At 42.9% G+C, this 24342-nt stretch overlaps 1 protein-coding gene across 3 annotated transcripts in view; it reads left to right on the forward strand.

Annotated features, from left to right (window-relative positions):
* The window catches only part of TBC1D9B (TBC1 domain family member 9B), a 92380-nt gene that overhangs the window by 63208 nt on the left and 4830 nt on the right, over positions 1 to 24342 (forward strand). For 2 of the 3 annotated variants that reach the window (XM_063447903.1, XM_063447905.1), the window contains exons 16-20: positions 2246 to 2486; positions 3268 to 3333; positions 16002 to 16073; positions 17125 to 17175; positions 17434 to 17493. In XM_063447903.1, coding sequence (XP_063303973.1) covers positions 2246 to 2486; positions 3268 to 3333; positions 16002 to 16073; positions 17125 to 17175; positions 17434 to 17493 — 490 coding nt within the window. The remainder of the gene's footprint in view (positions 1 to 2245; positions 2487 to 3267; positions 3334 to 16001; positions 16074 to 17124; positions 17176 to 17433; positions 17494 to 24342) is intronic. The other variant, XM_063447904.1, reaches the window with a different exon arrangement.

A 24342-nucleotide genomic window follows, 5' to 3' on the forward strand; every position in this document is an offset into this window, starting at 1 on the left:
CCTGCTATGATCAAGCAGGGAGGGGGGATGAACAAAAAAAAAATATATAATATTAATAAAAAAATAATAATAAAAAAAAAGATTTAATATAACAAAAAAATATTACAATTATAATAATTAAAAAATAATAAAAATGCCCACCCCCCCACCAAGGCTCTGCAACACACACAAACACACACTGCATCACACACACACTGCATTCATACACACACACACACTGCACTCATACACACACACACACACTGCACTCATACACACACACACACACTGCACTCATACACACACACACACACACTGCACTCATACACACACACACTGCACTCATACACACACACACTGCACTCATACACACACACTGCACTCATATTATTATTATTATTATTGCCATTTATATAGCGCCAACAGATTCCGTAGCGCTTTACAATATTTTGAGAGGGGGGGGGGGGGGGAATGTAACAATAAATAGGACAATTACAAGAAAACTTACAGGAACAATAGGTTGAAGAGGACCCTGCTCAAACGAGCTTACAGACTATAGGACACACACTGCATTCATTATATACACACACTGTAAATAAATATTCAATTAATATAATTTTTTTTAGGATCTAATTTTATTTAGAAATTTACCAGTAGCTGCTGCATTTCCCACCTTAGTCTTATACTCAAGTCAATAAGTTTTCCCATTTTTTGGGGGTAAAATTAGGGGCCTCGGCTTATATTCGGGTCAGCTTATACTCGAGTATATACGGTACTCTGAAAAATTTCACACAAAACTAGAGGATGGCTCCTGCAGCCTCCTTGGGAAACTAGTGCCATAATCAATTCAGCAAGCTACAGGTATATTTACTCAAAGGAACACTTTAGCTTAATTAAGCTATTGTGTAGATTATGCGTCACTGCTCAATTATTATTTTGTTTCTGTTCATGCAGCTCTGGTCACACCTCCCCTGACTGTGACTCACAGCCTGCCTGCATGAAAAAAAATGGTTTAACTTTCAATCAGATGTAAAGTTTTTATCTCCTGCTCTTTAAATTGAATTTTAATCACAAACCGGAGGCTCCTGCAGGGTCTAGCAAGCGGTTAACAGAGACGGAAATAAGAAATTCTAAATTAAACATAATTGCAGGGAGGTGTGACTAGGGGCTACATAAACAACGTGATTTTACTCAGAAAGGACTAAGAATTGAGCAGTGAGAAGACAGAGGCATGATCTACACACCAAAACTGCTACATTAAGCTAAATTTGTTTTGGTGACTATAGTGTACCTTTAACCCCTTAAGGACACATGACATGTGTTACATGTCATGATTCCCTTTTATTCCAGAAGTTTGGTCCTTAAGGGGTTAAAGGACCACTATAGTGCCAGGAAAACAAACTTGTTTTCCTGGCACTATAGTATTAATAGGTCCCCCCCCCCCCCTGCTGGGCTGAAGGGGTAGGAAGGGGTTAAAATCTCCTCCTCCTTCGGACGTCATCGGCTGAATGCGCATGCGCGGCAAGAGCTGCGCGTGCATTCAGTCAGTTCATAGGAAAGCATTTTCAATGCTTTCCTATGGACGCTGGCGTCTTCTCACTGTGAAAATCACAGTGAGAAGCGCGGAAGCGCCTCTAGCGGCTGTCAATGAGACAGCCACTAGAGGCTGGATTAACCCATATGTAAACATAGCAGTTTCTCTGAAACTGCTATGTTTACAGCAGGCAGGATTAACCCTAGATGGACCTGGCACCCAGACCACTTCATTAAGCTGAAGTGGTCTGGGTGCCTATAGTGGTCCTTTAAGTAGTAGTGAATTGAAATCTGAATAAAAAATTGAAGCTCTATAAGCCAAGTGTGGACTAAAGAAAAGGTTAGCCTATTTGTTGACATATTAATTTCAATTCCCTGCAATTTAGAGAATTAAAAACTGTAGCAAAGATTTAAGAAAAAATCTGCACACACGAGGGCTTCTGAGGGAAAAAAAAAATTCTTTACAGCATTGTGATAAATATAACAGATTTTTTTATTGCTAACAGTGTATCACAAAATGTTGTAACACGGTTTATTTGTGACCTGTACGGTTGTTTGCACGTGTCAACTTATTTTGTTACTTTTAATACTTGTCTATGGTTTGAGGACGACCACAATTCCCAGTCAAAATTGCATGTTTTGTTATTTTGTTAAAAAAAAAACCAAAAAAAAACACAATAACATATATTCACAAATTGAAAATATTTATAATTTTTTTTTTTCATCTCTGCAGACACAGCATCTAATGAGCTGCTATTGGGGAGCTAACCGCACATCCAGCAGTCGACACGACCCCAGCCTGCCTTATCTGGAGCAATACCGTATTGATGTGGAACAGTTTCTGGAGCTATTTAATCAACTCTCACCTTGGTCTTTTGGCCAACACTCCAACACTGTTGCTGCCCGAATATTCCGAATGCTGGACAGTAACAAGGACTCTCTAATAAATTTCAAGGAATTTGTGACAGGGCTTGGTATGTTTTGGAATGTTTTATAGAGTGCCTTATATGTTTTATGTAAGTAATGCATTAATGATGTAATAACAGGTGAACATATCTACTGGAAACAATGACCCAGAGAGTGTGAAAGTGAGAGTGTGAATCGTTTTTAACCCCTTAATGACACAACTTCTGGAATAAAAGGGAATCATGACGGAATATATCCGTCGTCTGTCCTTAAGGGGTTAATGTTGTTCAGGGCAATCTTCTAAATTAAAGAAATCTTTTGTTTTCAAACAATATACTAAGAAGTATATAAATACTGTGTGAAAGGAACACCTGGAGAACATAACTCACAGCTGTTGGCATCCACAGTGTAGGACAAGAGAAGCAAGCGCACCCCTCCCCCCTGAAATTGCCCTTTTTGTTGATTTAACAGGGACCAAAAGTGGACGTGCCTATACACCATTTCTATTTCACTATTTCTTGCAGACACCTTTTCACACAGCCACCAAGATGCTTAGAGATAACGTTCAGAAATAAATGTTCTACATGTGAATACAATATCCTAAACAGAGTCAGTTGTCCGTGGTAAAGCAATTTCAAGTACCGGTAGTTTAAAGCTGATAAACTAGTAAGAACAGCATTAATTTGAATTAAGACCCTCGATTTATTTATTTTATTTTTTTGTTTTGTGTATCTGTATAGAATTGTGTGACTCTAAAATTCTGACCATTGATGAAGCAAGAGCAAAACATCTTGTGTTATTGGATATGCTATTTTTACATCAGATTCTATTTGTTTATTCTTAATGCAGGTGGGATGTATCATGGAGATATGACGGAAAAACTGAAGTTTCTGTATAAGCTGCATTTGCCTCCAGGTACATTCAAAATTATTTTGCATATTTATTATCTACTTGTGTCCACAGTTGACATTTAAAGAGGATGTGGTGCTCCCTCTCCTCAAAATTCAAACAATAAACAAACTAGAGTCTTGCGCATCCAGTATAAGTGTGCACACCCAGCTGCTACCGCAGTTTATTTGAGGACAAAATTCAAACAGCAAACATTTCAGCCCTTTCTCAATGCTAATGTCCTCTGCTAGTGGACATTAAAGGACCTTAGCATTGAGAAAGGGCTGCTGGGTGTTCAGAAGGACACTCTAGTATTGGGAATACAGCATTGTATGTATTTAAACTAGGATGGGGGGGCAAAAGGGTGATAAAACATCAATCCAATTGTCCCCCAAAACAAGGACAGAAGGTGCCTGTAGCAAGTGTGTTAAAAAATGATAAGCTTAGAGTCATGTCTACAAATGCTCGCAGTTTAGGGAATAAGATCCATGAACTTGTGGCAATAATGGCAACTGATAGTGTAGATTTAGTCGCTGTTACTGAGACATGGTATAATGAAAAAAATGACTGGGACATAGCAATACCAGGGTACTCTTTATATAGAAAAGACAGGGAAGGCAAGAAAGGGGGAGGGGTGGCCCTGTATGTGAAGGATAGCATAAAATCTAGCCTAATAAAGGTTAGTGAGACGAACATAGAGTCCATTTGGGTTACGTTAGAATTTGGTAATCACACAGTAGTTCGTGTAGGTGTGATTTATAGGCCCCCAGGACAAATTGAAGAGTTAGATAATCTACTAGTTGAAGAAATAGCTAAAACGACAATGAAGGGGGAAGTTATCACCATGGGTGACTTTAATCTTCCTGATGTGAATTGGAAAACAAAAATAGCTACTTGTGCCAGAAGCACACATATTCTAAACTCCCTACTGGGACTGTCTCTAAAACAAGTCGTTGAGGAGCCAACTCGTAAAGAGGCCATACTAGATTTAGTGTTAACAAATGGAGATTTGGTATCAGATATTACTGTAGGTGAAAGTTTAGGATCCAGTGATCATCAGTCAGTGTGGTTTAATATAAGAACAGTGACTGAGTCACACCACACAAAAACAAAAGTTTTAGACTTTAGAAAAACAGACTTTTCTAAAATTAGAATATGTGTAAAGGAGTCATTATCAGACTGGAGCAATTTAAATGGAGTCCAAAATAAATGGGATTATTTAAAAGCTGCACTACTGAAGGCAACAGAAAATTGCATTAGGCTTGTCAGTAAAAGCAAAAAATTCAAGAAACCACTGTGGTACTCCGCAGATGTGGCCAAAATAGTAAAAAACAAAAAGTTAGCATTTAGTAATTATAAAAAAACCCAGAGTGAGAAAGACAGAACGACCTATAAGATTAGGCAGAAAGAGGCTAAGCAAGTTATAAGAGCTTCCAAATCACACACAGAAGAGAAAATAGCACAGTCAGTAAAAAAGGGGGACAAAACTTTTTTTAGATACATAAATGAGAAAAGAAAAGTAAAACAAGGATTAGTTAGATTAAAAACAAAAGAAGGGGGGGCGTGGCTTGACCGGGAACCAAGCTGGACGTGTCTGTCTAGCGCTCCTCACTAACCCCGATACAGAAAGCTAACAACGGCGTAAAAACCACGAATCTGTGCCCACCACCATACCCACCCTGCTTACATACCACCATGGATAGGCGCACGCCGCGAAAACAGACTAAAAAGCAGACAGACGGGACAGCCACAGTGATGGATCTCTTTGCGGCCTCGCGGCAAGCCCGCCAAGATGGCGGCCAGACCAGCCCGAGGGCCTCAGCCTCACCAACGGATGGCGAGCCCGACCGGCTGCAGCACTCGCCTACATCGGAGACAGCCCACATTATAGCTGAGATGGCAGCAATGAAGAACTTCTTAGCCCGAGAAATTGAACGAAGTTCCAAAGCTGTAATGGCCGAGATACACACTCTGGGGGCCCGGACTGCTGAACTGGAACAACGGGTCGAGTCTACTGTAGCGGCCCATAACACAGCCACTGAGCACATCAACAGCCTCACAACAAGGCTGGAGGCTTCGGAGGCAGCACTAGAGGACCTAGCAAACCGCTCGCGCCGTAACAACCTGCGCATACGTGGCCTGCCCGAACAAGCAGACGAGGGCCCACTCTCTGCCACTGTCCTCTCCATCCTCCGGCCTCTCTTGCCAGATATTCCGGACGATCGCTGGCACATCGACAGAGCGCATAGGGCCCTACGCGCCCGAAGGGAGGAAAACGCGAGGCCCAGGGATGTCATAGTGCGCTTCCTCCACTTTCAAACGAAGGAGGCGGTGCTGAGACGGGCCCGGGAGATCCCGGTGAAGTATGACAACACTGATCTTGCACTGTATCAGGATCTGGCCCCGCTCACCCTCCAACGCCGGAGAGACTGGCGGCCGGTCACAGATCTGCTGAGGGCTAATGCAGTGAGGTATGCCTGGGGTCACCCCTTTAAACTGCAAGTTTTCAAACAAGGCAGACCCCACGTCCTCCTTCCAGGGGCAAATCCAACCCCCTTTCTACGGAATCTGGGCATTACACCGCCTAATAACCTCACTCTACCCACCTCCGCGCTCCCAACCCTACAAGCACTACCACGAGACTGGTACGCAGCAGCAGAATAGGCCTTCCTTGTCCGAACACCTACAATCTAGCCCTACCACAACCCCACCACCCGGCAATCTGGACTCACACCCACACCCTTCTCAGCCCTCTTACAAGCTGAGTCTGCCACGAATCCTCGATGAGCCACCGGAGCACCCACATCTGCACTCTACACACGTCGGCGACGAAAGACGGAGAAGATCTGATGAACACTAGCTCCTGACACCTCGACTACCCATCACACCTGCGCTCCTGGACTTTTACTGCAGAAGAACCCCAAAGCTCCTTCTTGCCACAGGACCACCACGACAGGCCTAAGGAGTACCCCTCCAGTGGGATGAGAGCTAGGGGCTGACCTATGATCACCACAGCGGTGTAGCAGCCTCCATCAGTTCCATGCTACCCCATCGATGGTTTCACGTGCTACTTCCATCCCCCAGGACCGGTCAAATTGCCTTTCAACGGACCTGTAATGTATTATATTATTTGTATTCCTGGCACCAGACACGACAGATAGCACACTTAGCCATGACCGCTAGACTCACACAGTGCATCAGACACAAGCGCTCCTATTAACGCAGACACTGCTCCGTGTGAGCAGACTCTTGATCAGACCTGATATACTGCCATTCTACTTTGACACAGCTTCTTTTATTTTTACTTGACGTAGCTCATACCCAAAAAACACAAAAGGAAAAAAAAAAAATAAATAAATAAATAAATAAATGAAAAGTAAACAACAACACAAAAAAAAACACAAAGGAAGAAAGAAAAAAAAAAAAAAAAAAAAAAACATTCTTGATTGAAGACGTAAACTTAAAAACGACACTACAATTTGCATCATGCATACCACCGCTCACTATAAATAAATACACAAATACAATGACAAAAATATGAAAGGACCTTGGGGTCCACACAGCAACTTTGACACTGAAGACGCAATCAAATTACTAGACACTGGGTCAGAGCACAGCGAGGCAGATGACCAAGAGATTTGACTTTTTCTTATCCAATACTGACGCTACCCAGACAACCCCACAATTTTAGAGAATGCTCCAATGTATTGTATTCTTCTACTATGTAATGTATAATTGAATATGTAAACCGACAAACGACGCTACTAACTGCATCATGTAGGCCACTGCTCACTAAAAATGAATACATACACATATGTAATTAAAAAAATACAATAAATACGAAAAACCTAGTGGTCCACACAGCTACATAGACACTGGGGACACGCTCAATTTACTAGATTACGTGTCCGAGCGCAGCGAGGCAGATGACCAGGAGACCCGACTTTTTTCAATTGCAACGCTACCCAGACAACTCCGCAATATTAGAGAATGCATAAATGTATTGTTTCATCTAAGATGCACTGTGTAATTGAATGTGTGAAACTAACAAACGGCACTACTGATTGCATCATGCAGTCCACTGCTCACGTTTTAACGTGATCTACTAGCAGTTGGTCCGGTTAACATCACTTTGCCCCGTAATGGGATCCACATGTATCCACCCTGTCAGTACGCACAATCTCCACGACCCAGCTCACAAGGAAAATGCAGACAAAAAAAAAAAAAATATATAATAAAAAATAGTTTTGTATATGTATGTATGTATGTGTGTGTGTATATATATATGTATGTATGTATATGTGTATGTATGTATATATATATATAACTATCAAAAACAGAGAAATAACCCCCCCTAGAAAAAACGTACACTTCCAATTTAACGATGACCCCCCCCCCCCTTCCCAAGATTCGTGAACAACTACTTCCAAGCGGCACATTGCTACAAACCCGACCTCAACAACAACGGTTGGTAGCCGCATTTCTCTTGCAACCAATCTAGCAACAGACTGTAAAGGGGATACTCCTAGTGACGTGGTTCATGTCCCTAACCCCCCGGACGGCAGGAAAACGGCCGGAGATTAGGGTCCAAATACCCCCCCACAGTCTGGCAAGGAATAAGACCAGACGAACCGCCTTCCACACTCCCCACCACCTCCTCCTCTCCCCTTCCTATCCACCCAAGTTCACCTACCTACGTTATACACCCCAACCCCGCCCATCCAGCATCCTGGGCGACAACCGATCTAACTACATTATACCGAACAACTGTGTCACTGACATGTCAGGCTTGAGGAGCAGGGGTGGGAACAGATCTCGCCCGAGACCCTTGCCTAACGCCAACACCTCATCAGAGACCACCACACACCACTATCATGACCATGAAGATATCCTCCCTTAATGTTAAGGGCCTCAACGCGCCTCGCAAGAGACGTACACTATTCAGGGAACTAAAAAGGCTAAGCCCAGACATCGCATTCATCCAAGAGACACACTTACCCAGAGCCACCCGGGTCTCACTCCGGGATCATATATACCACGTAGCCGCAGAAGCACGAGCCTTTCAAAAACGTAATGGAGTGGCAATCCTAGTCCACAAGAGGTGCCCAATACAGCTCACACATACAATAACAGACCCAGGGGGTAGGTTCGTCATTGCAACTGGACACATACACGCACAGCCTATACACTTGATTAATGTCTACGCTCCCAACAGCCCTTCATTACAATTTTGGAATAATATGTCAGACACGGTCTTGTCATTGCCAACGGGAATCCTAATCCTAGGGGGCGACTTAAACGCCACCCCGGCACCAGCCATTGACCGAAGCACACGCCCGGGACTGATGAGATCCCACGGCTTGGGCGCACAAGACAAACATCTACACCACTTTATTCAGAATACAAAACTCATAGACGCGTGGAGAGCACAACACCCCGGTCATAAGGACTACACGTACTATTCACCTCCCCACGATACTTACTCCCGCATCGACCTATTCCTAACCAACCACACCGGCTTCACTAAAACCCAAAAAACAGAGATAGGGTCCATAGCATGGTCGGACCATGCCGATATTGCCATATACCTGGAAGGCCTTTGCGGCCCCACTCCATGGACATGGAAACTTAACACGTCCCTCCTAAAAGATCAACAAGTCGTAGACGACGTTAAACAACAAATAAATACATACTTCACAGACAACTTGACACCAGACGTCCCAATTGCGACGGTGTGGGCCGCCCACAAGGCAGTGATTCGCGGCCACCTCATTAAAATAGCGACGCACAAAAAGAAACTAAAAACCCAACGACTTACACGATTGCTAGACACCCTACGTACGGCAGAACAACGCCACAAAACAGACTCGAATCCACAGACGTTACAACACCTACTAGACACACGCTTAGCCATCAGACAACTACTAATTGACGACACGGCCCGCGCACTGACATGGACCAAACGCACATACTATGACAAATCCAATAAGATGGACACGCTCCTAGCCCGCACACTAAGACCCAGAGCACAACACCACCACATCACATCCATACGAGCCCCTGACGGAAAGCTGAAAACCTCACCATCAGAGATAGCGCAAACCTTTACATCATTTTACAAAGCTCTCTACAACCAACCCACAACAGGGGACGCTGCTGGCACAGGACCCCATCGTGGTACCTCTGACTTCCTAACCCGACTAAACCTACCCAAGCTCCACACAACAGCTACTGCGGATCTCTCAACACCAATCACCACGGACGAAATCAACCTAGCCATATCCTCCCTAAAAAGTAACAAAGCCCCAGGCCCAGACGGATATGAGGGGAGCTACTATAAAACCTTCCGAGAAGAACTGCTCCCGCACATGGAAACCCTATTTCAGGACCTAATGCATGGAGCAGCCCCCACTAAAGACATGACACAGGCACACATTATACTCCTGCCCAAACCAGACAAAGATCACACCCAACCGGAGGCCTATAGACCAATATCGCTCATCAATCATGACAGCAAAATACTGGCCAAGATATTGGCAACTCGACTCAACCCGTACCTGACACAATTGGTCCACGCAGACCAGGTAGGGTTCATCCCCAACAGACAACTATTCGAAAATACCAGACGAAACATAGACACAATCTGGACTCTTACCACAGCCAAAACACCGTCCTTAATTCTTTCCCTAGACGCTGAAAAAGCGTTTGACCGGGTGAGTTGGCCTTACATGTTCACGCTATTGGAACACATAAACATACCCCTCTCATACATTACGGCAGTGCGCGCTCTATACACAAATGTCACCGCACAAATAAAGATAACAGGAGCCCACAGTCCACACTTCGATATACGCAATGGCACCCGTCAAGGATGCCCGCTCTCTCCACTACTGTTTGTGCTCACATTAGAACCCCTCCTCCAGGCAATTAGGGAACACCCAGAAATAACAGGAGCTATGATTGGGAACCAAGAATTCCTGGTCTCGGGGTACGCCGACGATGTACTCCTCACCATGACTGACCCCATTCCCTCCATGCAAGCGCTGCTACCCCTCCTCCGGACATACGGCGAGTTATCAGGATATAAAGTTAACATGGAAAAATCCAGCGCTCTCCCGTTACACCTTACACAATCGGCCATTCATCAAATTACGGTAGAACACCACATCCGCATTTCACCCACCTCACTCACGTACCTCGGTATAAAACTACCGGCGGACCCCACAGCGCTCTACAGCCTAAACTATACTCCGCTTATAGCCAAACTCATAGCAGATATAGAGACCTGGACGGAAAAAACAATATCGTGGATCGGGAGGATACACTCGATCAAGATGAATGTCCTACCCCGTATCCTATTTCTATTCCAAGCTCTGCCCACACCAGTCACGAAACGAGACCTAATACCACTCCAGCGGACAATAGACCGCTTCATATGGCAAAACAGGAGGCACAGAGTAGCCCGCAACATACTCTATCGCCCCAAAACGAGAGGAGGCCTAGGCCTCCCCCACCTCTACTTTTACTATTTAGCAGCCCAAATGACACAAATAGCGATGTGGCATACCCCCCCAGACACTAGAAGATGGGTAGACCTGGAATCGTTACTCATGCAGTCAGATCTCCCTCAATTCTACATTTGGACACCCAGGGAACTCAGGGCACTTCCACGAACATCATGCCCAGCCATCACTAACTCTATCCAATTGTGGGACAAAATAGCCATAAAATACGGATTCACTTCCGCCACCTCCCCCCTCACCCCCATACTAAGAAACAGGGCCTTTACCCCGGGTATGCGACCCTGGGACTTTAAAGGCCTTGAAAGAGCGGGCCTACAAAGGGTCCACCAACTGTACGTTGGAGATACAATAATCCCCTTTGCGGACCTACAAACCAGAACTACCCTAACCCCAGCAGACTTTTTTAGGTACATTCAACTGAGGAACTACGCCAACCTAAGGACCGTGAAAACAGCCGCCAAAACCAAGCAGACCTTCTTTGAAAGAATCTGCCACGCAGAACGATACCAACGGGGTATGATCTCTCAGTTATACTCCCACCTCTGCTCCTCTACCCAAGAATGGGGACCCCTCCACTACACTGACAAATGGGAATCAGATTTAGGGGAAACCCTAGAAGGCACCGACTGGCAGGACATATGGGAGGCAAACACTAAAACTTCAATATGCGTTACGATGCAGGAACAGTCCTATAAAACAATGTTCCGGTGGTACACCACCCCGGTGCAACTGTACCACATGAACAAGATACCCAATGATCTCTGCTGGCGCAACTGCGGAGAAAAAGGGACTTATATTCACATGTGGTGGAGTTGCCCCAAAATTAAACCTTACTGGAAGGCAATCCAATCATTAATCTCCCAAGTTATGGATAGACACATCACGATAGACCCATGGACGTTCCTCCTGGCCAGACCGGTAGAGGACTGGCCCATTTCAGACCTACGCCTGTTTAACAAACTCACCCTAGCAGCCAGAAGGGCCTTAGCCCAAACGTGGTTAAGGCCAGACGTCCCCCCGGTGTCCGCAGTTATTAACAAGATCAAGGACTGTCACCTCATGGACGAACTTACGGCCAGAGTTCGTGGCTCCACCAAAGCCTTTACTAAGACTTGGGAACCCTGGGAAAATTACATTAACAGTTGAGTCCTATAACCAGACCAGACGTACTCCTATACAAGAACGGACAACCAGGATGCTCCCCCCCCCCCCCCTCCCCTCCACCCACCACTGGTCCGGGTTTACCGGTACCCCGGCCCACGATCACCTTCTATGTTTACAAAGTTAAATCTATGTTTTATTTTTCTTGTTTTCTTGATTGTACTATGTCTTAAAAACAAAAAACCTGTCAGAAAGAAACAGTACAAGTTGAAAGCTTACACAGTGGTATCTACACCTAACAACATACTCTCTGCTTTTCTGTATTAATGTGAAACCACTGTAAAATACAAATCATAGCTTCTGCGTAAGCCTATGCACTGCTCATATACCTGTTTCCTTTTCTGTCATTGAAAATAAAGAATTACAAAAAAAAAAAACAAAAGAAGGAAGGTATGTAGATGAGGATAAAGGTCTAGCTGACTGCCTCAATGAATATTTTTGTTCGGTATTTACAGCTGAAAATGAAGGAAAGGGACCTCTGTTAAAAAAAAGGATAAATTAGTCATTTATTACACGTGAGTTTACAGAGGAAGAGGTTCTATTTCAACTGTCAAAAGTAAAGACAAATAAGTCAATGGGACCTGATGGAATACACCCAAAGCTATTAAAAGAGCTTAGTGGTGTACTAGCAAAACCATTAACAGATTTATTTAACCAATCATTGTTAACAGGAGTAGTCCCAGAAGATTGGAAGTTAGCGAATGTTGTGCCCATTCACAAGAAAGGTAATAGGGAGGAGTCGGGCAACTATAGGCCAGTAAGCCTTACTTCAGTAGTGGGGAAAGTGATGGAAACCATGTTAAAGGATAGGATTGTTGAACATCTAAAAACACATGGATTTCAAGATCAGAGACAACATGGGTTTACTTCAGGGAGATCATGCCAAACTAATCTTATTGATTTTTTTGATTGGGTAACTAAAATTATAGATCAGGGTGGTGCAGTAGACATTGCTTACCTAGATTTCAGTAAGGCTTTTGACACTGTTGCACATAGAAGGCTTATCAATAAACTGCAATCTTTGAGTTTGGATTCCAATATTGTTGAATGGGTAAGGCAGTGGCTGAGTGACAGGCAACAGAGGGTTGTAGTCAATGGAGTATATTCGAAGCTTGGGCTTGTCACCAGTGGGGTACCTCAGGGATCTGTACTTGGACCCATTCTCTTTAATATTTTTATTAGTGATATTGCAGAAGGTCTTGATGGTAAGGTGTGTCTTTTTGCGGATGATACTAAGATATGTAACAGGGTTGATGTTCCAGGAGGGATAAGCCAAATGGCAAATGATTTAGGTAAACTAGAAAAATGGTCAGAGTTGTGGCAACTGACATTTAATGTGGATAAGTGCAAGATAATGCATCTTGGACGTAAAAACCCAAGGGCAGAATACAGAATATTTGATAGAGTCCTAACCTCAACATCTGAGGAAAGGGATTTAGGGGTGATTATTTCTGAGGACTTAAAGGTAGGCAGACAATGTAATAGAGCAGCAGGAAATGCTAGCAGAATGCTTGGTTGTATAGGGAGAGGTATTAGCAGTAGAAAGAGGGAAGTGCTCATGCCATTGTACAGAACACTGGTGAGACCTCACTTGGAGTACTGTACACAGTACTGGAGACCATATCTTCAGAAGGATATTGATACCTTAGAGAGAGTTCAAAGAAGGGCTACTAAACTGGTTCATGGATTGCAGGATAAAACTTACCAGGAAAGGTTAAAGGATCTTAACATGTATAGCTTGGTGGAAAGACGAGACAGGGGGGATATGATAGAAACATTTAAATACATAAAGGGAATCAACACAGTAAAGGAGGAGACTATATTTAAAAGAAGAAAAACTACCACAACCAGAGGACATAGTCTAAAATTAGAAGGACAAAGGTTTAAAAGTAATATCAGGAAGTATTACTTTACTGAGAGGGTAGTGGATGCATGGAATAGCCTTCCAGCTGAAGTGGTAGAGGTTAACACAGTAAAGGAGTTTAAGCATGCGTGGGATAGGCATAAGGCTATCCTAACTATAAGATAATGCCAGGGACTAATGAAAGTATTTAGAAAACTGGGCAGACTAGATGGGCCGAATGGTTCTTATCTGCCGTCACATTCTATGTTTCTATGTTTCTATTGTATTCCTAATACAATACTGTTCCTTTAAGTCACAGCTAGCATTTAATGCAGATTTCTTTATTAGCCCCACACAAACAGATTTTTGAGCATGCACAGTAACTCTGAGAATATCATGCTGTAATAGCAGTACACACTTCCAGACTTCCACAGGTGCAAAGAAGGGGCAGGGTTTTATGTACCGTATTTATTCAAGTATAACGCGCAAAATTTTGTACCGATTTTTAATCTAAAATTAGGGGTGCGCGTTATACTCGAATAAATATTAGCCCAGCAGAAGAGGGAGGGAGTGGGTGCTTCGATAATACCTCCCAGGACCGCCGGGCTCATTACCAGCTCTGACGGCCGCGGGTCTCGCGAGATTTACACTGGGGAGCTGGAGGAGCTGCAGGGAGGTGAGTAAACGCTTGCTGCCCGGCTGTCCTGGGAGGTATTATCGGAGCACCCCCTCCCTTTTCTGCTGGGCTAATATTTATTCGAGTATAAAGAGCACCCCTAATTTTAGATTAAAAATCGGTACAACATTTTATACCGATTTTTAATCGAAAATTAGGGGTGCGCGTTATACTCGAATAAATACGGTAGTTCTCTCTGCTACACATTCCTTATCTCAGTTAATGTTGCAGTAGCAAAAATGGTAACAGTCACTACTGGATAAAAAAGTAGCACTAATGAAGTACAAGCTTCTCATATGCTGTTAAATAACTTGGTATGCTACTCTGCGTGTCAGATGCTATTTCCTGGAATTGCTGATGTTAATTTCTTACACTGGTGTTGTGGTAATGATGGGTCTATGCTGCACATGTGTTGATATTTTCAGATAATTGTCCCATTTTGGAAGACTGAATTTCTTCATTAGGAACACTGGCCTCGTTATTGTTACTACTTTTAACCCTCATTTCAGTACTTGCTAAATACCTGTTACTCTGGTTGTTGGCCTGTCACGGCTATTAACGGACACCAAATGTCACCAGTAACATATCATGAGCCAATCGTTTGTGCTAATATGTCTTTGAGCTTTTCTGATGCACTTCTTGTGGTGTCGTACCATGCCCTGCTTTCGTTCTAAATTCTTCCGTTGACAACTATGTTTTAAGGTAATTTATAAATAAATGTGTAAAAAAAATAAAATAAAAGTAACCTTTTTTCACTATGGGAAACATAAGTGCACATGCAGTCCCATGCCAAAAGATAAAATAGGAGAAAATATAGACCAGGGCTAGCTCACATTCAGCACTCCAGATGTGGACTACATCACATATAACTCTTATAGCCATAATGCCACACAAAATCTGGAGTGCCAAAAGTTGCCTTTACCTGATATAGACCTTACTGCAGATAAGATCATTTCCATAAAGGAACACTTCAGACAATAGAACTAGGACAGTGCCCTGTTGTTGTTATGGTGTCGAGTGCCCAGCGTGTCGCGCCCTTCTCCCTCCATAAGTAGTAATTTTTGTATTGATTGTCTTCTTAACTGAGGTTCATCTTTTTGTTTGAATACACCAAGCACCATGACAACTTCAGTGGTTATATGCAGAGGTTATGGTGCATGGAGTCTGTATATGCAGCGTTTTCACTTTGAAAAACTGTACATACAGCGATTAACTCCTTAGCTGCCGGAGATGTTGGTTTGTATGTGATGCCAGCACATGCATCATACAGCACACTGCATCTGACAGCCAATGGTGGCACCCCTGTCTTTCCCTCAGACATCCTCCCTTCGACAGCTTCTTGTCAAGGCATGTGACTTCATCAAGGAAGACTAGGCTATGGGGGAACTAAAACACTTTTTTTTTTTTTGGGTTAGAATAACCTTCTAACTTTGACTCATACCTTCTTTTTAATCTTTCTTTGATCATTCTTTTTTTCTTTGCTTCTTTACAGCTCTTGGCTCTGAAGAAACAGAATCTGCACTGGAAGCAACAAGTTTTTTTACAGAGGATATAACGCCAGAAGGTAATCGGAATTTGAGTTCTGAATACATTTAGTAAAGGACAACTTTGAAATTCAATGACAGGATTGATGTTCATCCATCTGTTTTTAGACTGTATCCCTCCAACATTTTATTGGAAATTGAACAGAACAATATGGGTGTTAGGGTTACAAATTCAAAAACCCAAAATGAGAAATTCCCCTGTAGACTGTCTTTTATAACCTTTTAAATCACATGTTTTATGTAAATTTGCCGTAGCATTTTTAGGAGTATTCACTAAAGTGAGAATTGTTCGGAACTTAAAGTGATACTCTAAGCACCAAAAAAACTTCAGTGTAATGAAGCAGTTTAGTTGTATAGATCATGCCCCCTGCAGTATCACTGCATTATTCTCTGCCAGTTTAGGAGTAAATCACATTTTGTATGTAGGTCACATGCAAGGGAGGTATGGCAGAGAATTGAGCTGTGCGACTGCATGGACATGTGCTATACACCAAAAAACTCTATTAAACCAAAGTGGTTTTGGTGCTTAGTGTACTAAGGGCACAAATGTGTATGAGTTGTTTTGTTTTTATTTTCTGTTTTATCCACTTCAATTTTACCTGACATAACCAGGCATTCTAATAAAATATTTAGGACCCACAATTTCCCTCCCTGACAAAATATACACATAAATATATAAATGTGTGCTTTAATATACACCGATATGCCGCTGATTGTACTATTTTTAGGAAATATTTAAAACTTCACTTTACCTTTTTAAATCTTATATCAGATTTAGACCGCCTGAATCTGCGTAATACTAGTGAGCTATACCCACCATGAATCCTCCCATCACTGATGTCCATGTGTATATAGATTAAGTTCATCAGTCACTAGAGCCACTGGTTACTTATTCCTTGTCTTAAACCAGGGACACCTAGGTATCACCCATCTTTCCTCCTTTTGCATGGGTCTTTGTTTTTAAATTCCAATCTGTTCTTTGTCTTTAAATTCCAATCTGTTCTTTACTTCTTTTCTGCATCCCTTTCTTTCTTTCGTCCTCAACTTTTTCCCCTCTCTTTCTGACTGCAGTATCTCCCTTTCTGTCCGAACTGGATCTTATTCTTCAGTGTGAGTTCCCAGGTCAGTTTATATTTGTACAATTTACCCATAAACCCTTACATGCAGTCAGCTGGACTTTTTTGCCAGAGTAAAACCTGATTGTTAGATCATTGTCCAAAATCACTACGATTTGACAATAGTAGTAGGTTTACAAATAGAAAAGGTTAACCTTTTTGATGCTAGTTAATTATGTTCCTCCTCAGTGTATTGTTGGGTGTTAAGGTTTATTGTGATTTTGACCACAAAAAAAAAATTACTTTCATTATTATTTTTCCTAAGATTCTGAAGGTCAAGGGAATGGATCTGCAGCTGAGCATGGGGACACCCAGTATAAGAAAGGTACTCATTGATCTCCTCTGAAAATGGGGTGTATTCATTATATGGAATGCTATTCCTCTTTTATACACGTTATGCATAAATGCTGTGTAATTACCTTTTATACCCAGTTTTTAAATATCTCACAACCTTAAAACTCTTGTATACCAGAGACATTCTGTATTCTGCTACACAGTCTGAATGTTGAAATGCAGGTATTATTTTTCCATTTTGTTGCCATTTTTAGTTACCTGTATGTCTAGTTATTATTATTATTATTTTATTATTATTATTTTATTATTTATATAGCGCCAACAAATTCCGTAGCGCTGTACAATGGGTGGACTAACAGACACATAATTGAGATCAGACCACTGGACGTACAGGAACAGAGGGGGTTGAGGGCCCTGCTCAATGAGCTTACATGCTAGAGGGAGTGGGGTATAGTGACACAAACGGGTTAAAGTAGGGGAATTAAATCGTTTGTTAGAGAAGGGTTTATTGAGTGCTTGGTAGGTCATTTTTGACAGTTGCAGGAAAGGAGTCATGGGGTGGGGGATGAGAAGCCTGCTGACAGTTTAATTGATACGCTTTAACGAAGAAGTGAGTTTTCAAAGATTTTTTGAAGGAGTGGAGGCTGGGTGAAAGTCTGATTGAGGAGGGAAGTGAGTTCCACAGAATAGGTGCAGCCCTAGAGAAGTCTTGAAGGCGAGCGTCAGAGGTGGGGATCCGGGCAGAGGATAGGCGCAGGTCTTGGGATGAGCGCAGGGTTCTCGACGGGACATACTTGTGTATGAGGGAGGATAGGTATGTTGGAGCAGCATTATGTAGGGATTTGTAAGCAAGTGCCAGAATTTTGAATTGGGCCCTATATCTAACTGGAAGCCAATGCAGGGACTGACAGAGCGTGGAGGCGTGGGAGGTGCGACCGGACAGGAAAATAAGCCTCGCAGCCGCGTTCATTACAGATTGCAGCGGTGCAAGCTGGGAACATGTAAGACCGGTCAGAAGGGGATTGCAGTAGTCGAGGCGAGAGAGAACAACAGCATGAACCAATATCTTAGCCGCGTCCGGCGTTAGATCTGGGCGGATGCGCGCTATGTTCTTGAGCTGGAAGCGACAGGATTTGACTATCGATTGGACATGGGGAGTAAAAGAGAGGTCAGAATCGAAAAGAACCCCTAGGCAGCGAGCCTGCGAGGTAGAGGTGATAGTAGCGCCGTTGACTTGGATGGAGACAACAGGCGTAGCAGCACTTGAGGGAGGAAAAACTAGAAGTTCTGTTTTGGACAGATTGAGTTTAAGGAAGTGAGCAGCCACCCAGTTGGAAATAGCAGAGAGGCAGTCAGAAACACGAGTCAAGGTGGGCGGAGAGAGATCAGGGGAGGACAGGTAGATTTGCGTGTCATCTGCATATAAATGATATTGGAAACCAAAGGAGCTGATGAGTTTACCAAGGGAGGCAGTATAGATAGAGAACAATAGGGGGCCGAGGACAGATCCTTGGGGGACGCCGACAGAGAGGGGTTGGTGAGAAGAGGCAGAACCAGAGAAAGAAACACTGAAAGAGTGCTGGGAGAGGTAGGAGGAGCACCAGGAGAGAGCAGTATCCCGTAGACCAAAGTTACGAAGAATGTGAAGAAGCTGTTGATGATCAACAGTGTCAAATGCGGCAGAAAGATCAAGGAGGATTAGGATAGAGTATTGGCCGTGAGATTTAGCAGCAATTAAGTCGTTGGATACTTTGGTCACAGCAGTTTCGACAGAGTGACCAGCGCGGAATCCAGACTGAAGGGGGTCAAGCAGAGAGTTGGATTCGAGAAAGTCTGTCAATCTGGCGTACACAACTCTCTCGAGGATCTTGGAGGCAAATGGGAGTAGCGAGATAGGGCGGTAGTTGGATGGGGAGTTGGGATCAAGGTTGGGCTTTTTCAGAATCGGGGTTACGGTTGCATGTTTGAAGGGTGAGGGAAATGTGCCAGAGGAAAGGGAGAGATTGAAAATGCTAGCGAGAGGAAGAGCAAGAGAGGGAGACAAAGTGCGGATGAGATGCGAGGGAATAGGATCGAGAGAGCAGGTGGTGGGGCGGGAGGACAGGAGCAGTGCAGAAACCTCTTGTGCTGTAGCAGGTGCAAATGTGCATAGGATGGCAGGGGGAGTGGGGTTGGGTGATATAATGATAGGGGAAGGAGAGAGATTAGAGATCTCTTTCCTGATTGTAGAGATCTTCTCAGTGAAATGAGATGCAAAGTTTGTGGCGGACAAGGTGGTGGAAGGAGGGGTAGTCACAGGGCGAAGAAGAGCATCAAAAGTGTGAAACAGGTGTTTGGGTTGATGGGACAGTGTGCTTATGAGGGTTTTGAAGTAGTTTACTTTTGCAGAGGAAAGAGCCATGCTGTAGGAGCGCAGCATAAATTTATAGTGGACAAAGTCAGATGCAGAGTGAGACTTTCTCCAGCAGCGTTCAGCAGTTCTGGAACATTTTTGGAGGTAACGGGTCAGCTTAGTGTGCCAGGGTTGTAGTTGGGGGCGCTTGCTGCGTTTAACTGTAGGAGGTGCCATGATGTCAAGTTGAGAGGAGAGAGTGGAGTTGTAGAGTGAGGTTGCAGAGTTAGGGCAGTTGAGATTTGAGATGGGTAAAAGGAGTGTTTGGAGTGTGGTGGAGAAGTGCTGGAGATCGAGGGAGTTGAGGTTTCTGCGAGGTTGGAGAGTTGATGGTGTTGAACTTTTGGTATGAGGTATGCAGATGTTAAATGTTAGCAGATGGTGGTCAGACAAAGGAAATGGATCAGTGGAGAGATCAGAGGTGGTACAGAGATTGGTGAAGATGAGGTCAAGAGTGTTTCCTGCAGTGTGAGTTGCGGAGGAGGAAATCTGTGTGAGTCCAAAGGAGGAGGTTACAGAGAGCAGACGGGAGGCATCAGGGCAGTTGAGCTTGTTGATAGGGATATTGAAGTCCCCAAGTATGAGAGAGGGAGTGCTAGAGGAAAGAAAATGGGGTAACCAGGAGGAAAAGTGTTCAATAAATAGTTTAGGGTGACCGGGGGGGCGATAGATGATGGCAATTCTTAAAGGAGTGGGCTTAAAAAGGCGTACAGTGTGAACTTCAAAGGAAGTAAAGGATAGGGCAGGGGCAGGGAGGATAGGTTGAAAGGTGCATTGAGGGGAGAGAAGGATGCCTACACCACCTCCTTTACAGTCGAGTCTAGGAGTATGGGAGAACTGTAGACCACCGAAACATAAAGAAGCAGGAGTAGCGGTATCGGATGGGGACAGCCAGGTCTCAGTGAGTGCCAATATTGTGAGCGAGTTAGAGATGATGAGGTCATGTATAGCTGTAGATTTGATGTTGGTACAAATGGAGCGAGCGTTCCAGAGTGCACACTGAATTTTGGTAGAGTTGGATAAACTGCAGGGTATTTGGAGGAGGTTTGCATGGTTTCTATATATTTTGGTGTGAGCAGATGAGGTGTGGGGCCCTGGGTTGGGAGAGACGTCACCAGCTGCCAGAAGTAGGAGGAGAGATAGTGACAGGAGGTGTGAATGGGTTTTATATGGGCGGCGACTAAGGTGAGATTGGGTTAGAGCAGGAGAGAAAGAATAGAGAAATGAGTGCAGGGCTTGAGATGAGAGAAGGGGGGAAAATATCTCATCAAAATATCTCATTCCACCCACCTCCCTCAACACACTCACATTTACATCAATCCCTCTTTGCTACACGCTACACGCAAAGAGGGATTGATGTAAATGTGAGTGTGTTGAGGGAGGTGGGTGGAATGAGATATTTTGATTCTGAGGGAGATAAGAGAGAAGGAGAGGAGGAGAGTATAGAGCATTGCTCTGATGGGTAGGTAATTAGAGGAAAGGAGAAGGAGCCGAAGTAAGAAGGAGGACTGAGTGTTAGGGGTTAAGAAGGTGGATTGTGCTCATTACTGGTAGTGTTTGCAGCTGCTATTTGGAGTTATCTAAAGTTGTGTGAGGGATTCTATCTATAAATGTAGTAAGAAAGTTGGGGTGGGGTGGTGTTGGGGAGGGGTGGGTGGGACCCCCCTGAGCACTGTTCAGGTTTGTTAGAAGTGGTCTTTTAAAACTCTGACTGTGGAAGACAGGGATGATAGGGTCAAAACAGGACTGCAATAAAATCTATGGAATGGAGATGCACAGAAGAGGTGAGGATTGGTCAAGCAAGACATTTGGGTGGGTATCAATAAAATAAGGGGGGGAGAGCAAAAATAACAGAGAAAGTCTTTAGAGATAAGCAGAATGTTAAATAACATTTAAGTTAACAAACCAGTGATGAGCAGGGCAGGGAGCAACTAGCCTTAGCATGCAGGACAAGATAAACTGCAGAATATATGCATGTATGTGTGAGCAAACACACACATCTGTGTATATATATATATATATATATATCTATATATCTACATACAAATACACATATGTATATGTATATATACACACACACACACACACATATATATTAAAGAACAAGCACACCCAGTTAAGATACAATGACAAAGAAATGGTGGTTAGAGATACATAGTTTAAAAGTATGCAAGTGGTTAAAATTCAATACAATTATAGTGTCCAGTATTAAGAGTAGATAGTTTCCTCCATAGTGTACCTTGCAGAAACTCAGATATGCAGAAGGCCTTTTCCTTCAAGCTGTAGGTGATCTGAGCACTGTTCAGGTTTGTTAGAAGTGGTCTTTTTTAGTAATGCCTCCACGCTTCTTACAAATAACCTATAAGCAAGGTATGTGACCATATTTATCTATTTTCAGTACAGCTACTATATGTGAGAGAAATTGCATTTTTGCACATGTACTAACATTTCAGAGAATATTGCAAGATAAAGGACCCTGTATACTGTCTAAATACAGCTTTTAATTTTCAAAATAGTTTTATAATGGTTGAACGAATAAGTGAAAAAAAAGATTGTGTAAATTTACATAATTTGAATAGGTTTGTCTGCAAATTAATCTATACACACATTCACGGTTTTAATTATATACTAGTTATGCATCTTTTACTGCAAATACTTTTTATGTTAACATTTCTTTCAATTACAAAGTGCTCAGTAGTGAAAGGTAATTCATGATGGGTTGCTAAATCATCACACAGAATGGATGCCATTTGTGTTGATGCATCTTACAAGCTGTCTTAACCCCTTAAGGACCAAACTTCTGGAATAAAAGGGAATCATGACGTGTCACACATGTCATGTGTCCTTAAGGGGTTAAACTCAGCCTCGGCATGCTCTCTGAGGTCAAAGTGAATCTGTAATGACAATTTTCACTTACCTTAACTTGCTCCCATATACATTGAATGCACCCTATATCAAAAAGATGTATTGTGTATTCAGTGTAAAATATAGAGATTATATATAAATATAGAGATTTACTCCCTTTTCTCTGTTACAGAGCCACTTCATTAGTGTTACTCTGCGTGTAACAACCACCTCCAGGCCGTCCTCTGTTCCGCCTTCTGTGTTCTTTGATTTGCCTTGCTTGGGATTGCCAAGCATGGCAAATCTCATCAGAGAGGTCGACACTCTGGACACAGTGCCAGCAGAAGAACGGAGTTACATCACAGCTCTCCGTTCTGATACTCCCTGAATTCCATGGGTGAAGAACAGATGGGACTCTAGAGGCATTGACTGGCAGCTGGAAGAAAAATCTCTTTTTCAAATAGATTGTTCTCCTAATCTATACACTGCCAGCACAATGTATAGATAGACAATGATGGCAAATACTCCTACTGCAATAAAATAAAGTATACTAAATACTGGATATCTAACATATGTATGTACACAAATATATATTACTAATCAAGCTTGAGTTTCCTTGCTTTTCAGTTGTCATGGTCTGTGGTGTCCTTGCTGTAGACTGACTTGACAAATATGAACCAGCATATGGTCTAGCAAAATAATGGCCAAAACACACACTAGAGATGTGCAATACCTTTGAATACGTGTTTATTCACTAAAGTGAGATTCAAACTGAATTTCAAATGTAATGTAACAATAGCCAAACTAGTAACCACCTCTGTCAGCCATGCTGGGCTTAAAACACAAACAAGGCCCATTTGTTAAGGTGACAATACATAGTCCAATTTTACAATATAAAATATAAAACACTGAAAGGGGGGGGGGGGGGGAGGGGGTCGTTTTTGCTGTCAATGTGCTTTGACTAAAAGTCATTCTTTCCATATCACAATGGTATTTTTCTTGCAATGTTCCAACTTATTGTACACTGGAATAGTTTCAATAAAATAATAAACCTAAAACAAACACGAGAGAAGAAACAGTTTTGCATCTCTAATAATCCCCTAATGAGGTACATCCCCTGTATAAACATCATAATCCACAGACTTTCTGAAATTAAGCTGCTGAATCTCTAACTCTAGCTATGAGATTATTAAGATGGATGTCCCTGAGTTTGTACACTACCACAAGTGGAGGAAGGGACTTCCTAGTCACAAAATCTTGGCTATGACTATACAAGCACCAACGGAATATTTAGCAATAAACCTATTTCAAAGAGAAAAGTCTTAAAGAGCAAGTCTACAGGTTTAGAAAGGACATCACTCCTAGATTTAGTTTGATCACAAAACAAGTCTTGGGACACTCCAAATAAAAGAAAGTGCACCTGCCACTGCAATTCCTGTAGCATAAATGGAATAACTGTAAAGGTCTTTAGACTTGAAGAGGTTAATTGTGAATCCTACTATTGAAGTGCACCCTTTCAGAAAGTAAAACAAAATGGAGGAAAGAACGAAGCAGCTCTGAGAGACTATAACTTTGTTTCGTACATCGTACGCCAGACAGTTTTTGAACATTGTTGTCACTTCCCTTATTTTCTTGTACATAGCA

This window comes from Pelobates fuscus, chromosome 3, assembly GCF_036172605.1.
Source record: "Pelobates fuscus isolate aPelFus1 chromosome 3, aPelFus1.pri, whole genome shotgun sequence".
Lineage (NCBI taxonomy): Eukaryota > Metazoa > Chordata > Amphibia > Anura > Pelobatidae > Pelobates > Pelobates fuscus.